Source organism: Rhagoletis pomonella, unplaced genomic scaffold, assembly GCF_013731165.1.
Source record: "Rhagoletis pomonella isolate Grant_MI unplaced genomic scaffold, Rhpom_1.0 Rhpom_scaffold_02877, whole genome shotgun sequence".
Classification (NCBI taxonomy): Eukaryota; Metazoa; Arthropoda; class Insecta; order Diptera; family Tephritidae; genus Rhagoletis; species Rhagoletis pomonella.
The window spans coordinates 6,634-25,979 of NW_023461430.1; the positions used below are offsets into that span (position 1 = coordinate 6,634).

The 19,346-nt window shown below is 35.1% G+C and overlaps 2 protein-coding genes across 2 annotated transcripts; one reads left to right on the top strand and one right to left on the bottom strand.

Annotated features, from left to right (window-relative positions):
- Positions 1–1,935: 1,935 nt before the first annotated feature.
- Positions 1,936–3,880, top strand: LOC118753816 (Werner Syndrome-like exonuclease). Its single transcript, XM_036488690.1, has 6 exons — positions 1,936–2,089; positions 2,161–2,387; positions 2,447–2,674; positions 2,725–2,866; positions 3,162–3,263; positions 3,341–3,880. Exons 1-6 carry the CDS (start codon positions 2,048–2,050, stop codon positions 3,527–3,529), a joined length of 930 nt encoding a protein of 309 aa, XP_036344583.1. The 5' UTR covers positions 1,936–2,047; the 3' UTR covers positions 3,530–3,880.
- A 550-nt stretch (positions 3,881–4,430) lies between these two features.
- LOC118753815 (protein hemingway-like) lies at positions 4,431–6,071 on the bottom strand. Its single transcript, XM_036488689.1, has 4 exons — positions 5,809–6,071; positions 5,032–5,747; positions 4,825–4,963; positions 4,431–4,700 (listed from the first exon to the last, which is right to left on the bottom strand). Exons 1-4 carry the CDS (start codon positions 5,944–5,946, stop codon positions 4,551–4,553), a joined length of 1,143 nt encoding a protein of 380 aa, XP_036344582.1. The 5' UTR covers positions 5,947–6,071; the 3' UTR covers positions 4,431–4,550.
- Between the last annotated feature and the right edge of the window lie 13,275 nt (positions 6,072–19,346).

The following is a 19,346-nucleotide window of genomic DNA, read 5'->3' on the forward strand; positions in this document are numbered from 1 at the left end:
ATAATGCCCATTTTAAAGATCCCGACAAGACATAATCCAGACAATTTTTAAAAATCCAGAAAGTAAAAAAATCCAGACAGGACATAATGCAGACATAACAAAATCCAGACCAAATAAAATACAGATAACACATTATTCAGACAAGACAAAATCCCGACAACTCAAAATCCCGTCAAGACACAATCCAGGCAAAAAAAAAATTACAATGCGTCCGGCAATGAAATTGATGACTTATGCTTAAGTATTAAGGGTTAGCACTCCACATTTTTTCGCTCCTTCACTGCAAGGAGCCTAACCTTCCTCCTTACAAAATCCTCGGCATCAATTTTACTACAAGGACGAAAGCTGCGTATTCTCGTCGATGGCAAACCAATTCCGACGGTGAATAACCGGAAAATTGTCGGATCAAGCTCTCGTTCCAGTCGCTTAAATTCATACAGAAACAGATTAGACCCAGAGATCGCTGACACCTGCCCAGCATGCGGAACTGGTCCACACAACACCGCACACTTGTTCGTATGCCCTAAATATCCCTCCCATCTGACACCCGAAGCGCTGTGGACTCAACCTATCGAGACTGCTCGCTTCCTGGGCCTAAGGTTGGAGGAGTCAGATGGGGAAGATGAAGATGAATAAGCAACCAATCAATTCGGGGACTACGTGCTGCTACAACAACAACAACAACATATATGACAAAATTTCATGGAAAATATTTTCGTAGAACATTTTAACCCATTACCTCGCGCCTAAAAGGGTCATTTTGACCCTTACTTCAAGAAATCAAGCAAAAAGCAAATTTGGAAGGTCGTTAGAGGATTGATATATTCTAGAAAATTTTTCTCCGGAAAATTTTACTAGGGGTCTTCTCAGGCGAAAGCTTCATGCCACTAACGTAAGATCCTCTAAACATTTAAAATAAAAAATCAACAAAAAAATAGTTTATTACAAATTGTTTTTTTTTTTTTTAATTTGAGTTCCTTCTAGGCACAAATTTTCTGTCCCGATCCATCAGTTCGAAAAACAGGTATTTTTTTTATTTGCATCCCTAAGACAAATTGAGTGCCACACATAGTGATGGCAAATTTAGTCAGAAAGAAGAAAGTTGACGAGCTGTATTTTTTTTTGGAAATAAAGATGAAATTAGATTTTTTTTTGAAAAAATCGATTTTATCCGAATTTTAGCAATACAAAGTTCGATCTAAAAAATTCGCGTTTTGTAGCTAAACGTCCATTAAAATTCGAATATCGAAGCTTCGAATATCGTTTTCCGCATCTCTACTTCATTGTCTTGACAGCATTGTCCAATGAAAACCCTTTCAGACACGTCAAGTCTTGCTTTCAAGTCTGCTCGTTCGTAGGCGAAGGACGTGAGAAGAGAGGGGAAGAGTACAGATACCTCCGTACCGTCAATTCGTTTCAAGTTTTCTTGTCTCTTTTGATATTTTCGTTGCTTCCCATTCAAATAACCAAGGACTTGAATTCAATTAAAGTTGACGCGTGTGGAAGCAAATAGAAAACACAAAAGAGAATGCGAAAAAAATTGCTTTCAAGACTTGACGTGTCTCAAAGGGGACTAATACAAATTTACATATAAGTAGATTATCTTTATTGAGCTGTCAAAAAAGTCTCAAACAGCTCTTGAGAAGTTCGAGTTTTCTCCTCCCCATAGACTGCATTTCTTTATTCATTCTGAACGTTTAGAATAAACTTTTTTGTTTATTTATTCTTTAGAACGTTCCTGATGATATGTTGACGTATATTTCAAATGCATTCTGTTCATTCCGGCTGTGAAATGGGATTATCCGGAATGTATAAAGAAACGCAGCCATAGTGTTTATTACATTATGCTCCTTCCAAATTATCGGGGAAAATGCTGCTCTCTGCTTGATTTGAAAGTATCGATACCGAAATTTTATGTATCGAGTATTCATTTGTATCGTTTCATATCTAGTTTGGCGGGCAATTTTCTATGACACATCGGCAGCTGGTTTTGTTTTTGGTTAAATTCATTTGAATTTTGAAAGCAATAAGAGGCTAGTTAACTTTTATGGCAATGATTCGACAGCGTAGGAGAAGAAGTGAGGATGAGGTAGATATTTAGTTTCAGTGACGCAGTGAATTTGGGATCCTCTCGTTTATCTCTGCAATATTCCTTTCCAGGTTAGTGCAGAGGCGCCGCAGGACAAAGAAAACACAGGTCAAGATAACAACCCTCCAAAACGTCGTAGCGCACGCTTGACTCGTAATACGCGCTCGATGGCCGAGGGCGATATTGCTATACCTGAAGAAATAGAAATCAAGCGCAAACTGCCCTTTATAAAATACAAAGGCGAAATCAAGTATTACACGGAAGGACATGAAATAGCTGAAACAGCAGATTTGGTGTTGTAAGTAACGTGTGTTTCGTGTAAAAGTTAAAAAAAATTGTATAAACTTCCCTATATAGTCAATGGGTGGAAAAGCAAGTACATGTGGATCTAGTGCCAATGGCTTTTGATATGGAATGGCCTTTCTCATTCCAAACAGGTCCCGGTAAATCTGCAGTGATACAAATTTGCGTAGAGGAGCACTGCTGCTATATTTTTCAACTGACCAATTTAAAACGTTTGCCAGCTGCCCTGGTGGCACTACTAAAGCACCCGAAAGTACGGCTACATGGCGTCAATATAAAAAGGTAAAAATAATTCTGATATTGGTTGCAGTAAGTGAATTTTTGGATTTAAGTGACTTTCGAAAGTTGGCGCGTGATTTCCCCGAAGTGAATGCGGATCATCTAATCGAGAAGTGCATTGATTTGGGCGTTTGGTGTAATGAAGTGTGCCAAACAGGCGGGCGATGGAGTCTGGAGCGCTTGGCAAACTACATTGTAAGTAAAGGAAAAATTGAGGATGATGTCGATTTTAAGAAATAGGTTTTGAATGTACATGTGTATAACTGGGCCCTGCAAGTATTACGTAAGCAGAGTTTTTGTAATTTGTAACCCCTCCCTCCCCCTTGTAAGCAAAAGAAAGCAAAGTTGCTAATATAATTATCATTCGGACCCCAGCCTGCTGTTTGTCCCGCCCGCCATTGGTGCAAACGTAATACTTGAATAGAGCTAAAAGGACTTATTGAGAAAAAACGACAAATAATATCCCAGTCGTTTTGCATTTTTCCCTAAGGTCGAACATGCTGTGGACAAGAATAAGAAAGTACGAATGAGTAAATGGCATGCTATACCACTCGATGAAAACCAGCTGCTATATGCAGCTATTGATGTTTATGTAAGTTATCTTTTATCCAAAAAAAGCTATATTATTTGCAGTGCATTCTGGTATTTTATTTGCTATTTATTTTTCAGATAGGACAAGTCATTTATCGTGAGTTGGAAAAACGAGAACAAATCAAACTGAAGAATGAGCAGGAGTTTAAAGAGAAAAACGGTGAAGCTGCGTTTAAAGCGATAAAGTCATTAGGGGAAACATTTTTAAATGAGGCTGATGAAATAGAAAAATCTGAAACTTTGAAAGACGCCAAAACTATTGATTAACGTAAAGTAAATATATATACGTAGCTAGAAATGCACGTAATTTTAAAAGTGCGATATAATATGTAGTGTAAAAGTAATTATTTCTATTATCATTTTTGTATGCTTGATATAATTTTTTGATTATTTCGCTCAACTTCAATAGGGTCTTAACTAAAAAAGCAAAACTCGAGGTAAACGACTCTTTAAGTTTTGCATTTGCATGCGTTACCTTAATACGGAAAACCCCTAATTCATTTTCCTTTTAAATCTAATATTGTGCAAAAAATCTTCCGATTACTCATTAAACCAACTAAAAAAAATCTACTAAAGCATAAAATTAGTTACATTCTTCAATAAAAACACTCATTCAAAGCAATTCGTAGCAAAAAGACTTGATTCTTGATTATCAATGAAGTTTGAAGTATGATCCCATAGTAAAAATGAATACATATTTTGTTCTGGTGAGATGCCGGTAATCGATACAGCTATGCACATTTTACATAACAGAAGAGTTAGCGGTAATCTCTGCATGTTTAACTCAATGTTAGTATTTGCCACTTGCATGCCCCATTTTGTGCAAAGGAAGCTATTATCTTTAACTGTCTTCTTTTATTTTATTTTTTTCTTTTTGTATTCTTGTTTGTAACTTTTATAATAATTTGTAAAAATCCGGCTCACGCCTATCAATCAATTGGAGAATATTTATGAAAGAATATATGGTTTTGTTTCCACAATCAATATTTTGTGTAACCTGGCATCGTAAGAATTAGTTTGTGGTTCCAGCCATCTTTTGGGGTATTATATAGCCGTTTAATAAAAAAAAAAATCTTTGTATTTTTGGATTAAGACATTATTAAAGTAAAGGAGTGATTAAATTTTAAAACGTACTTATTTCTATTGTTACTTCCCACATAATAACTAAAACGAAAACTTTTTTTATTAGTAATACTTAAATGACAAAAATATATTTTCCTGGTCTAATCATTTTGTCTAAATTAGTAATTCAAATGTGTATGTTTCCGAAATCCAAAAACATTTATTGTTAATTTAAATGTTGCACCGTTGGACGTCGCAGTGATATTGCCTCTATGCGTCTTTTAAGTCCTTGATTATCCATGTCAATCTGTCGTTGCTTCTTTTTACGGTTGATAGCTGCGCTGGTGATGCGTGTCGTCGGGGGTAATGTTGTGAACTAGTAATGCCAACAATACATATTAACCGATTCAGAAACGTATAGAAATATAAGTATAAATTTATTTTGAATTAGTATTTTATCTTATACTTGATATTATAAACAATTAACAAATGTTTCTCACCTTAGTTGGTTTTGGCGTAGCCCAATGGTATGTTGGCTTTTGAGAGAGTATCTTTCGGAGCAGAATGTGGTTATGACGCTCTATTTCGCGCATACGGTCATTTGAAAAGCTCCAGCTTTTGCGCTGCTGATGGCGCATACTACAATTATACATAGTTATAAAATTATTAACAAAGCAATGAGTAATCCACAATTAATTACCACTTACCGCAATTGCTCATTGGAACCATTGCTTTTTAAAAAGTTTAGATGAAAGGCATAATCATCTGAATTGAAGCTAGTAGGTGTTTCACTACTAATATGCACCTCAATACTTGGTTCATATTCAACGGGCTCATTATCCATTTCCTTGGACGGATATTCACTGAAGTTATCGGTATCGGAAAAACTCACCAGATCTTGTCGACAAGTGTCTACTAATGGTGTATTCTGATCGTTCATGCTCGCCCTTTGGGACTCGTTCACAGACTCCTCTTCGTAGGCTACATCCGGTTGAAGAAAGCTGCTTGCTGCTAATACTTCATCTTCTAATTGTACTGCCGCTGACAACTCATCTTTACCACAATTTAAATCGTTAAATTTTTGCAGCAATTCACTTTCATTTTCTAACGACAATTGGGCTTTTGTTTCGTCACTATCCGAGACTTCGTCGATAATGCCACCATCACTGGCATAGGATGGAAAATTTGGAATCTCAACTGTAGCAAGAGATTCACTGCCCCGGCGTGTTAGCGCAGAATTGATAGGTGTTCTTTGGGTTTGGATGGCGTCTTCCATGCACATTGGTTCCGTATTGATTTCAGCAATGGTTTCACTGATAACAACATCCTGATCGTCTTCCGAAGAACTGTCGAAGGGCACATAATTTTTATTCTGCAAGGAGTTTTTGCGTCCGTTGAAACGATTCCGTGCGTAGGCATACAGCTGTAAAGCAAACATCAACAAATCTACTCTGCTTACATATGTACTCATTTAAAGTGCTTACGTTACTATTTGAAGACACAACTGCCGGCTCTCCTTCGCTTTCACTCTCTGTTTCAGAAATTTCAGGAATCTCGTCTGTATCATTTTCGAAGGATTCGTTTGCATATTTTTCCTCATCCGAGTTCAATTCATTAGACATTTTCACTCAATTTGAGATATTTATTTGTTAATATTTTCGTAGCTTATTTAGTTATTATTAAATAAACAACTGTGCTCAAGTAGATTTTGCCATTACCGGCAAATTAAAAAATAAATAATTATATAATTATAGAACACCATTGACCAAAACTAAATCCCAATAATTTTTTGTAGCTATGAAATCAAGGCACATTGGATATGACCATAATGCCATGATGTATCATGAATATGCCTTGTATGAAATATATTTTTGACAATTTTACGCTAAATATTTTAAAAATAAAAAAGACGATTTACTAGAAAGTGTCCGGTTCTTGGAGGTGAGTTTACTGCTTGGCGCAATGGGTGGCTTGCTGGTTGTCTTACCAGCGAATATATGGCGGCGTGATGTAGGTTAGAGTAAATTTGTAATATGTAATAACCGTGAAGCATGAAGAGTGGCGTTGTTTTGAGGACAAATGTTGTTTGGTGGTAGTTTTTGAGCAGGTGTTTTTATTTGCTGTTTCGTCTGCACCCCTACTACGTCCGCTACCGGAATCGGTAGGATTTGGAAAGCACATTTAAAATATTTGATGATAATGCAACACTTTTTGAATTTCAAAACGAAATTGCTTCCCTTAAATAATAGTATAAGTCGCAAATATGTACTTTCCTATACGATTTCATATCAATAACTGAGCTCAAGCGACTTCAGGAACGTCGAGGAGGCCGAACTATAATAAACTATACATATTTACATAGTGTGGAGGTTATTTTATTTTATTACATACATATATACATATGTACAGGGCCGGCGTTAACCAATAAGGCGCCCGGTCAATCCAATAAGGCTCCCGGTCAATTCATATTTGATAATAAAAAAGTTGTTAATTATAGCGTTATATTCCACAACGAAATACTATTAAAACCGAATTTTGCTTGCCTTTTTAAACTTTATGATGTGACCTTCAAAATCTACTTTTCCTGCAATTCGATTTTAGATGGATAGCGAGGCTAAAGTATTTAGGGCCTGTGCCAATTGAAAGCAAGATAGATTTTACATTTCGGGCAATTATGAGGTGAATAAAAATTGCTCAGCTAGCGCATTAGCATGCAAGGAAATGCGCGTAGTTGTAAACGCGCGTTAACGGGGACTTATAGGGTAGAATATTTATAGGAACAAAAACTTTGTTACTGCGCTATTCAATTACCCTGGCACCTATTAGCGTCAAAACTATAATTCCATAAAAGTAGGTGCTTGAATTAAGTAAGTATGCGAGGCATTCTCAAAAGTCCGGCGCCCCCGGCGGCCGCCCGGCTCGGCCAACCCTAAAATGGTATGTACTTATACATACATAGATATGTACATGTATGTATGTATTTGTTTGTATTTTAGGTATACATGACATGCATTTGAAAGTGTCAATCATTAGGACACTCACAGGCTTATTAACTTTGTGTTTACTGAAATATTAGATGTAGGCACATTAGGACGGGTCAATTTGTATGGAAGATTTTTTCGACAATGCGCGTATAGCACAGAAGGATTCTACGTGTAATTCCAAGCAAATTTGCCGAAGAAATCATGGGTCTAAAATCAATTTGAAGCTTGCAAAATTGCTAAAATAGGTTTCTTAGCATTTTGCTGTAGTGTCGTAAAAAAGTGCTTAAATTTTGTATAAAACCATGCAAAATGGGGTGTTTTTTTACTTGTCTTGTTCTTAAAAATGCTACCAGAGGGCGCAACAGTGAAAATTTTCACATGTTCTTCGAAACCCATTTGCATAATTTGGCAAGCTCCAAATTGATTTTAGACCCATGGTAGCACGTAGACTCCTCCTATGCTAAATCCGCATATTAAAAAAATTGACCCGCCCTAATGTACATACATATGTAGGTACTTATGTAAATTTGTATCTACGTACATAAGAAATAGGTCCAAAGCGGATATTTTAAATACAAAAAATTGATTTTTTTAGCAGTCTATTAAAACTTACATCTAACTACATACATAATTTTTTAGATGATTTCCAAATAGTTTAAGTGATCTCTATGCAACTAAGGTTTTCTTTTTATCACACACAATAGTTAAAATTTTTTAAAATGATATCAGCGAGTGACGACTGGTTCGGTTTTCAGAAAAACGTCCATATCTTTTGAATTGCACATGCTCAATTATTCTCTAAAATAATTAAAAATATATTTACAGTCAATCAATAAAGTTTAGATATAGTCAGAGAGTTTTTTTTGCAATACGGACAACTGTTTTTTAAATATTTTGTTTTTTGCATTTTTTTTTTGTAAAAAAATGTTCAAATCTACAACAAAAATTAAAATATTGCAATTTTTAATTACACTCTTTAGAAAAAAGTTGAGTATGCAGTTTATCAGCCGATTCAATTTTAGTACTATAAAGTGCAAGTCTGAGCACGCATATTTCTTTGTTGAAGGTGTCGCTCATTTTCTCCATATTAAAAAAAAGCATCGAACTTTATTTGTTTGTATTCGTATGCATTTCATCTTTACGATGGTATATTTATAACTCTTAAAAAGCGATCATCAAATAGAATATTTATACATAGAAAAAAGTCTCATTGTGAGTCTTCAAAATCAATTGCAACAATTTGATCTTATCTTTGTGATATGTAGGTCTAATGTACATACGAGTATTATGTGCCTGCATGCATCACTATATGTACATACATATATAGTACAGTAAAACTCCACCGCTTGTGTGCAATGTTCGATAATTTAAAATAAAATACAATACATTCATGCTATTTTCATTTACACACATTACTTTATACATATTCTCTTATTAAATTTATTTCCTCCTTTACGTGAACCACGAATTTTACGATGCATCACTATGTAGCACGGAAATTTCTCGAATAAGTGTGAAATGCGACAAAGTCAGTTTTTTTTTATCGAAATGCCACAAAATAGGTCACACATAATACATTAATTAACAATTAAAAGTGTTTTTCCACAATCAGGCATTAAGCCTTTGGTGATTCGGATTCCTGGTTAGCCCGGATTGACTTGGTTTTAATTGATCCGGATTAACGAAGTTTTACTGTATTTACGGTTTTGAACTAACACTAAAGTGAGCAATTGTTACCTAGGGCAACAGTTCGCGCATGCGTTTTGGATATCAAACAAATGAAAGTATTCAGGTTCCAGCTGCCACTAAAAATGCTAAAAAATGTATTATTATAATTTACAAGACTATGTACATATCAGTAACAAATACAAAAAACAACAGCCAGAACGCAATATAAGTTGGAAGTGCTCTCAGGGAGAGATGTACATATTGGTCATTCACAATACGGTTGAGGTGTGAAATTCAGGAAAACGTTTCTTAATGAGTTTCAGCGTTTACAACCACTACTGGCAAATATTTAATCTTTTATCTAAGAAATGAATTTTCAAAAGATTAACATCATAAATGAAGTAAATTTTCAAATACTTTCAAAACTTTTTATTTTCTAATTTTTGCACTTGCACGGTTTTTGTTAGATAACGAGCTAGACTTCCATAAAAAAAACAATAAATATTAGTTGCCTTACGGAATCGCGATACATATGCATGAATGTATGTATGTATCAGGGTTGTTGCGAATATTCGCATTCGCATTCGCAACCGCGGAGATTCCGCATTAATTTTAACATTCGCATTCGCTTTCGCATTCGCAATAATCAATGCAGATCTTTTGCGAATGCGAATATTCAAGGGACCGAAAATAATAGTTTTTTACCAGTTAAACTTGGCCAAATATTTTTTATTTCCAATTAAAAGTCTTTTCCGGATAATAAACAAACCGCTTATCCAAATTAAATAAGATTGGTTCCAAATGAAGGAAATGTCTAAGCGAGCAAAGCCACCCATTGAAAAATATTTCAATCAAAAATGTTAATTAATTACCATAAATCAAACGTTGGGTCTGGTATATGAATTTCTGTAGTATTATATGATAAAAAAATACAAATAGATGTGGTAACCTTCTTTCCTTATTTCTGCTTAAAAGCTATTTCAGTCGCAAAAGAAAGGATTAAAAATGAATTACAAAAACAAAATCGATAAATGCTGTTGACGTTACAGGTTCTCCAAATTCAGAAACAACCAAAAGATTGAGAATGAAGAATTCTTTGGAAATCAACGGTGTTTAAACAACGATCTTGCCATGATACAAGATTGTGAAGATGGAAGTAAGGAGGATACATCCAACATTTGCAGCCCGATGCAATTCTCAAAAAATAATTATTGCACCGCAATAAAAAAACAATAAGTATAACTGAAAGTCCTCTCGACTGGTGCAGCGTCAATCGAAAAGAATTTACAATTTTGTCCAGTTTCAAGTTTTTCAAGTTTGTGGCCTCGAGCGAGTAGTTATTTAGTGGCGCAGGTTTGATTTACGACCCTTTAAACACTTTTTAATGTTCCAATTTTTAAATTCAAATACTAAAAAAAAAACATTATTAAAAATACCTAACCCTTCCATTTTTATTTAACTAAATCACCTAATTTACTCACCTAAATTATTTCTTAACAAGTAAAAAAGTGTAAGTTCGAGGGGAGCCGAACATTAAATACCCGGCGCAAGTATTCAATATTGTTTTTTCACCTTTCCGAAGACTACCGCTACATGGTAAGCAGTGGTGGTCGATAGAACGTTCAGTTAGATATAATGAGATAAACTTATATAGATATATGTGGGCGGCACCACGCCCATTTTCCAAAATTCCATACTAATGTTACTTCTTTTCAAGGGATTGTTGTTAGTGTCAATTTTGGGTAAAATTAACTTCCTTAAATTTCGAAATATCAAAGTTTCAAATATTTCTGAAATTTCCCGTTATATAAAAGTGGGCGTAATTTTAGTCAGATTTCAAAACTTTCAACGTTTTGCCTTTATGTGGCAACCACAATAATCATACCGAGTTTGGTACACATTGATAGAGCGGTTACCGAGATACACTTATGTGGTTATAAGTGGGCAGGGTCACGCCCATTTTCCAACCTTTTATTATAAGCCTATTTTTTGCTAAAGAATTATTGCAAAAATCAATTCTGAATAAATTAGCTTCAGTATTTACCGATTTACCTAAAATAATTGTAAATATTAATTTTGAGTGAATAATCTTCGGTAGTTACTAAAATATCGCAGTTTTTGCGTTTCTCAAAACTACTGTTATATGGGAGGTTGGCGTGGTTATCGTCCGATTTTGCCCATTTTCAATACCATCCGTCCAACGGTCAAAAGAAGTACATATACCAAGTTTCATTAAGATATCTCAATTTGTACTCGAGTTATGGTGTGCACAGATGGACGGACGGACGGACAGACGGTCACCGCTTAATCGATGCCTCTTTTCATTCTGATCATTTATGTATGTATTTGTCTATATCAATCTCGATTGGTTTTGCCTGTAACAAACAACCGTTATGTGAACAAATTTATAATACCCTTGTGCACAAATGTCCTCGGGTATAAAAATACTTGACATCCGCATTCGCATCCGCATCCGCGAATGTTAGCGTTTAAACATCCGCATCCGCATTCGCATCCGCGGATGTCTAAAATTCCATATTCGCAACATCCCTGGTATGTATGTATGCAGGTATTCGTAGGCATGTGGCTGAGCGAATAGAGGTGCGTACACTGAAAATAAAATTTGCTTAAATATAACGAAAACTTTCCAAAACTAACGAAAATGCTCGTAATTTTACGTCACGAAAGTTTTCGTTGATTGTACAAAACCGTTTTCGAACATAATACGAAAATATGAGACGTCAGAACTTAAGCACATCTTACGAATGTATTTGTACTATTTACTAACGAATTTCGTGCTTACGAAATTTTTTGTTTCACGAAATTTTTGTAAAATGCACAAAAATAATTCATATATTTAAGAAAATTATTTTCGTAAAATCTGCGATTGTTTCGTAGAATGTGTGATTGCTTTCATTCTTTACACTGTAAAAAAAATAGTACGAATTATAACAACACTTTTATTTTTTTATCGTTAGTTTTAGGCGTTTTTGTTTAACAAAATGTTTTGCAAAAACGATTAACATTAATGATTAAAATATAAAAAAAGTGTTGTGCTATAATTTGAGCTATGTTTTTTATAGTGTAAGGAATAAAAGCAAACGTACATTCTACGAAAGAAGTGAAGATATTACAGGTATAACTACGGTGACCATCCGTCCTGTATTATACGGGACTGCCCTCTTTTTTGACCCATTGTCCTGGTAATTTGTTTATTTCATACGGGACGCCAAATGGTCTGTATTTCTTTTAATGTCCTGTATTTGTCCCGTATTCGGTGTTTCGACGCCTTAACAGATCATTAAAATGACACGCCTATGAACGAGTTTTAAGTGATGTTGGTACACATAGGGTACTAATTTTCTCCATAAAGAGTAATTATTTTCTAATGTGAAAGATTGTGATTCGAATCGAGGACTACATACAATGCCTAAAATAGGAATTAGGACTCGGCATTTTAGTAAGTTTTGGCTATTTTACCTTAGTTTATTTATTGTTTATTATTTATTTTATGAAAGTACAAAAGCTCTTTTGTTAACAAAAACCATATAATAGGTTTATTCCACAAGCTACTTGTAGAAAAACTCGAGCAAAGTTCAAACTGTCAGCGTATATCAAACAAAACTCTAAAACTTACTTGTGGAACGCGTATGTGTAACTCGAAGTGACTTCGAGTAGCTTGTGGAACAAACCTAATATCAAATTTCCAACTTTGGGCTATAAAAATTAATTCTGCAAGGTTTCCCCAAAATTTCAAACTTTTTAATTAGAATCTTAAAAAAAAAATGGTTTGCAGTTTGTAACTTATTAAAATTGAGTATTATAAAGTGCGAGTGGAAAGTGCTGCTCATTTGCTTCTCTTTAAAAAAAAAAATGGTCGAACAAACTTACTTTGTATTAAAAAATGCGTAACACCGTCAACAAACAAAAAAAAAAATTGCCAAAAATTATTGGTAAGCCTTAGCAACTAAAAGTTGACTTTATTATAGTAAAATTTAACGAAGTTTTTTTAACAAATTTCACGGGGTATAAATTTTGAGAAAATAATCCTACAAATTCGTTATGTTACTATAAGGATACTGTTTCAGGGCTAATATATTAGGGTCATTGAAGAAGGCTTTATTAACATCTGTAAGCTGTTGTGGAACAAATTTGCAAAAATATTTTTTGTCCCGTATTCGGCTCTCATAAATATGGTCACCGTAGGTATAACTGTGGCAAATAATAGGGGTATTCTCTGAGTCTTGCAAAGCCCTTGCACGGTGCACAGATTGCACGGATTGCACGGTAAAAACCGGTTTTCGTATGGGACAGCTTTGCAAACCGTGCAATCCGTGCACCTTGCAAGGGCTTTGCAAGACTCGGAGAATACCCCTAATAAGTTTTACAAAAAATTTTCTAACTACACTGTAGTTTTATTTTAATAAAACAGGTTATTTTGCCTATAATAAAACTTGAGTCATTTATTTATATAAAAAGATATAAAATATGAACCAATAAAAAAAAACTGGTTTTACTTTCTTAAACATTATAATATTTTTATGTGGAGGTAGGTACTTAGCAGATTCGCAGCTTCTTCGATGATTGTTTCCTTGACAACTATAAACTAAATGAGAATTTTAAGGCGTCTGAAAGGCAAGTTTCAGCGAAGAATCATACATGTCCTTACTTTTCATTTCCTTAAGTAGTGCGTCCGTTCCACATTGCAGCGCAAAGCTCAGCGTAGGCGATGTTAAAAGCATTGTATGCTTAAAGCATAGGTATATCCACAGTTTTTATATTTAATTTTGTATTGTACTTTTTTCCAGCAAATCCCTTTTTAAAACATTTAAAATTATATTATACATACGTCTCACAGCAGTCAACCAGTAATGCAATCGCAATGACACGCGTTACATAAAAATATGATGAAATATTTAGTTGCCGGTTTAACAGAATTCGTCAAATCGCACAGACAAAAAACTGCCTGCTGCATTTTTAACGAATTTATTATAAATCGGTAACCATTTGGCGTTTTTAGTTTTTCCTATACTTACTTAAAAAACAAAACTTTTAATCACCTTTTTTTATATAAAAGTTTTTCGAAAGTTTTGTGTAGCTTTTCGTTCAAATTTAAATATCTAGACGGTTGTCTAATTGAGTCCTATTTGAGTGATTTAAAAAGCATTACGACACGCAATTTATTATTAAAATTTCCAATAATAATCACTAATACCCTTAATACTTGATATATGAAAAAATATGAGATTTCCCACCAAGCAATTTGTGTTGCCGGCAATAAGAAAATATGTCGCCCTCGGAAACAAATTTATTGCCGGTAATATTGCCATCGAATCGATTTCCTATTACCGGTCGCTCTAAAACGTCCGCCGAAGGCAACTCGCCTGGGTGAGTCGTTTTCTTTTTACCTGAATGAGGCCTTTTCTTATCGCTTCAGGCGATATTTGGAATAATTTTATTATTCTTAATACTTCATTTATTTTTTTGTATACCAAATTGCAACTTACAATCGGAATTAATTAATTATTTTTTCGCTGTCGAGACTTCCTATTTTTTCAATCTTGTCCTTGGGCATAATTTAGATGCTTTTGGCCAATGCTATTGACGCCATATTCATAAGTTTCCGAATTTTTGAGAACTTTTTTATTCAAAATTGACATGAACGAAGTGGTGTTGCCGATTTGTTACCACAGCAATAAATCGGTGAGTCGCCAATTTGTTGCCATTGACGATTGTTGCCTATTTCTCATGTTTTGCATGGTGGGTTGTTTGAGGTATCAAAAAAAAAAAAAAAAAAAACAATCAGATATAGACCTGATTATGAAGAATCCAATGCTGTTTTCAAATTTTTAGGATGGGCAAAGCCAAACAAGCGGCAGCAAAAATAGTGACACTATGTACAGCTCGGTCAAACACTAACGTATGTATAAGCGCAATCTATTATTATTATTATTATTATTATTATTATTATTATTATGTACAGCAATACTCGTTGTAATCAGCACTTCGACTTTCAGGTATCCAATACCCTCTATCTGCAGTTTTTCCAAATATGATATTCTGCTTTGAAATATCACCTAAGTCTCAACTGTCATCGATGATGTTAATATCCGTGGATTTGTCGAATATATGCATATTTTTTCATTTTGTATTTATTTAAAGTAGTATCGCCAAGTTGTCAAAATTCGAAATTTTTTATACACTTTAAAATTTTTTTTTATCACCAATATTGGCTTCTTTATGCGAATGACGATTTTGAAGTCCACCACCAAAATTTATAACGAATTTATTTATAGGAAAACTTAAAAAAAATTTCTTAGTAGCTTTTGAAATTATACCAAGAAAGGAACCTCCTTGGAAGGTTAAAACTAAATTGCCAACATCTGCATAAACTCCTCTTTCTTTTCATCAGAATCAGTGGAGGTTAAGTTCCTCGAAGGTGTAAAACAAACTATAATAATTCCTTCTCTTACGACAGTTTTACACGGGTTTTTGCCAAGATTGGGCCTAAAGCCCAATATTTTGGCATCACACGATTGTGTTACCGAGTTGCACCAAATTTTATGTTGCTATTACGTGTTCTAAATATGAAGCAAATCAGACCATAAATTTTAAAGATAGCTCTCAATTAGAGATCGGCAAGGGATGTCGGGACCCGCGGGACCCACGGAACTGATTTGAAGATGGCCGGGATGGGCAGTATCGGAAAGGTCTGTCCAAATTCTACTGACGGAACGGGACCAAAATCCTTTCCCAATACTCCCGATAAAACCGCAACCTCCGCAAATTCAGAAAATCTTCCTTAAAATTTTTTTATGAAATGTGCACTTTTTATGTTTTATTGAGACGAAAACGAACAGCAAAGCAAAACAAAACAATCGGAGGATGCCAGACCTTTCATATATATATTTTTTTAATTAATATGAAAGACATGTGAATTTTTTTAGAGATAGATATCGGAGCCCCCCGGACCCGCGGTACAATTATGAAAAACGTCGGAATGAGTGGATTCGGAAGTTAAAAATTGAGTTTCGGGATGGGCGGGATCGGGACTTAATATTTAGTCCCATGCCCATCTCTATTCTCAATCCCTGCGCCACCTAACGGAAGACAAGCAGACTGATCCTTTCAAAAATCATTACACAAGATAACAATCATTCAATGCGATTTAGAAATCTGGTAGGAAATGGTTCCGAATTGAATGATTTTTGCCATTTTAAATGTATATAGATGTAGGTGTATCAAATCCCATTACCTTATCTATCAGAAGTGCTTCCAGATATAAGCGATATGGAAATTGCCTTTTCGAATACACATCACTTTTCGCCAAAAGTTCGGTAATAATAACATATGCAACTGTGTAAAATTTCAGAACGTTAACATAAGCAGTTACACAGATAAGCGAAATGAGACGGTGAGCTTGTATGAGAGGGCCTCGCCCCCTTTTTCACTACCTACCGCTTTTCGCCATAAGCACGTTAAAGATAGCGTATGTTCGTTAGTCGTCTATCTTTTTCGGTTAACCCTAAAGCGGGACTTCTTCTCCTTCTTATTTGGCTCTGTAACCACATAAGCGACTTTGGCCGGGTTCAACAAAGCACACCAGTCGTTTCTTTTCTGTGGCAACTGACGCCAATTGGAAATGCCAAGTGAAGCCAAGTCCTTATCCTGTAGGTCTTTACAACGCAGTGGGGACCTCACTATTCCTCTGCTCCCACCAGCTGGTTCCGAGTTGAATACTTTAACAGCTGGAGCGTAGTTGTCCATCGAACGACATGACCAAGCTACACTATATCCATGTCGTCAAGCTCGTACAGGTCATCGTTCCATCGTCTGCGGTACTCGTCGTAGCCAACGCATAAAGGCTCATCGAATGTTGTCATTGTCCATGCTTCTGCGCCATATACCAGCAGGGGATTCTGCATGGGACTACGATGCTTACATTATTATCGGTATATCTTATTGTTCCCAAGTAAACGAAATTCTCAACTTTCCCGAAATTATAACTGCCAAGAACGACGTGGGTGCCAAGGCACGAATGCGCTGACTGTGTGTTTGATAACAGGACGTACTTCGCCTTGTCCTGGTTTACCACCCATTACCTTTATTTCCTTATCCAACTTGGTAAAGGCAGAACAGACTTTGCGGTTCTTTTGACCGGCATACTTTACTGCGCCTTAAACGTATTTTTGTGCTGTTTTATACCCGTTTTCTCATATTTCATTTATTTTAACAGTTTAATTGAATAAAATTTTCCAAACAGGTGCCAGCCATCAGCAAAAATATTTTCGGCGATAAACCTTCCTAAACCTCTTCAGTTTGATACCCATATTGCAATGTTAATTTCATCTTGTCAATTAAATAAAATTGAAATTTTCAAACAAAATTATTGCAACTTCCTTATGTTTTTCTTTCTATATTTTAAGTTATAGTTAAGTTAAGTTATATATACATCGGTGAAAACTGCATTAAATTACATACATGTATTAAATTTCGAGGAATGCGCGCACAAACCTACAGACAGACAGGCAGACAACAATTCTAAAAATTTTTCAATTGGCTTTTGTTGCTCCAATAAAGACTTCCATATTAATTTTTCTTCATCACCCTGTTACAATTTTATTATATGTGTAGATGAAATTTGTGACACTAAAATATTGATAAATAATTGATTTCCAATGAAGATTTTTTTTGCTTTTTATGAAAATTGCGCTCCAAAATTTAGACGTCGTGAAGTGGCGTAAGCTGAAAAGTTTTCATTTGTTTTGCGTTCAATAGCTATATCTGATACTTTTTTCTTCCTTCCAATTTGACTCTTAATTTTGTGTATGCGCTTTCGCTGTTCGTACTTACTGGAAATGTTGTTGAACAAAACTAATATCTCAACTGATCTCTCATTAACTTATCCAAAAACTAAACAGAAAATGGCGCAACGCCGAAACCGGTTTGTTTTCAAACGAAATTTGACAAGGGACGATGGTACTTCGTTCTAAAATAGATTATCTGCTCACCCTCAACTAACACCAAGAAATACTCATAGTTGCTTGGCTAAATATTTTGACTCTGATAAGAATCTTTTTGATAAATAAATTTCAAAGCAGGCAGTTGGATTCATCTTAAAAGCACCCTTTATTATTCACAACGCAAGCGGTTTGACTAAACGTGAACATGGCGGCCAGAAATCAAAATATTTTGATTTTGGTTCAAATTTCCCTTAAAAGGTTTGTCAAACCTTCAGACACAACACAAATAGTTTGAAGCAAAGGGATATTTTGCTTGGTTGGTTTAGCCGCTTGTGTGGTGTTTTTCGCTCTTAAAGAAAATACTAAACGAAGCTTATTGAGTACTAATCCATCTTAAAACATCTCACTTTTAATTCAGAAGCATTAAGTTAAGGAATGTAAGCACTTCGCATACGAATCAGCTAAAATCTTTTTGAAATAACGAACTTGTGCGCCATTTAATCTCTTTGCAATTTCAACCAACTTCAAGTGTAAACATATCTTTGCTAACCAAACAATTTCCTGTTAAGAGAGAAGAGGTGTGCTCGCCGCGTCGAATGGAGTTTGCGCAAGTAAAATTGTAGTAAATTTTGACATAGCACTGCGAGAGGTTACCAACAAACCACAAGCGGCAACACAACAAACTCATTACAATCATGCCGCTATGCGGCCACGGTGCGTATGTGGAACAAAAGAGAGCGTGACAGCGCCAGCCAGCGAACTCCAGCGAGCGCAATTTCAATCGGCCAAGAAATCTCGTTGCGTGCGGGCGCTGTTGGAGAAAACGCGCGCGTTTACCGACCAACAAATAAGAATAAAACAGACAATGGGAATTTATACTGTTAATTTTGCTTTTCAATTTTTAATAAAACAATTACCACTACTAAGTTGATAAAAGTGACACATGAGGAAAGTGAAAATAATTGTGAAAAAGTGTTAAAGCAAAAAGTATACAATAAAAAAAGAGGGAGGGTAATTATTTGAAATGCAGAAAAATGTTCTTTATTCGCTACAATTCGCAAAGTATGCGAAAGTGAAAAATGGCTTTGTATGAATAAGAAGTATGTGAATGACGAATGAAATGTTGCTTAAATTGTTAAATCAATAGCAGCGATGCATGCTAAACGAAGCGAGCTGAGCTAACTTAAGCTGAGCTATGTTGTGGTGTGATGTGCTGTTGGTCGCGATGCGATATCGCAATTGAATTGAGGAAAAAGGTTGACGCATTAATTGCTAAGGAGGCAAAAGTGTAACAACAAACGCGTTTTTAGCGATTATTTATGCGTAAATATATCTATGCATGTCTACGCCTTGCTGTTGGGGTATGCGTGTGTGTACTAGGTCAATGGCAGCGATAATCAAAATTTC

Bases quoted from the DNA above. Each gene is read 5' to 3' on its own strand.
- LOC118753816 (XM_036488690.1), top strand. From the start codon at position 2,048: ATGGCAATGATTCGACAGCGTAGGAGAAGAAGTGAGGATGAG. The intron at 2,388-2,446 runs GTAAGTAACGTG...TTCCCTATATAG, and splicing joins GAAACAGCAGATTTGGTGTT to TCAATGGGTGGAAAAGCAAG. The intron at 3,264-3,340 runs GTAAGTTATCTT...TTTATTTTTCAG, and splicing joins ATGCAGCTATTGATGTTTAT to ATAGGACAAGTCATTTATCG.
- LOC118753815 (XM_036488689.1), bottom strand. From the start codon at position 5,946: ATGTCTAATGAATTGAACTCGGATGAGGAAAAATATGCAAACGAATCC. The intron at 4,964-5,031 runs GTAAGTGGTAAT...GTATAATTGTAG, and splicing joins GGTTCCAATGAGCAATTGCG to TATGCGCCATCAGCAGCGCA. The intron at 4,701-4,824 runs GTGAGAAACATT...TGGCATTACTAG, and splicing joins CTACGCCAAAACCAACTAAG to TTCACAACATTACCCCCGAC.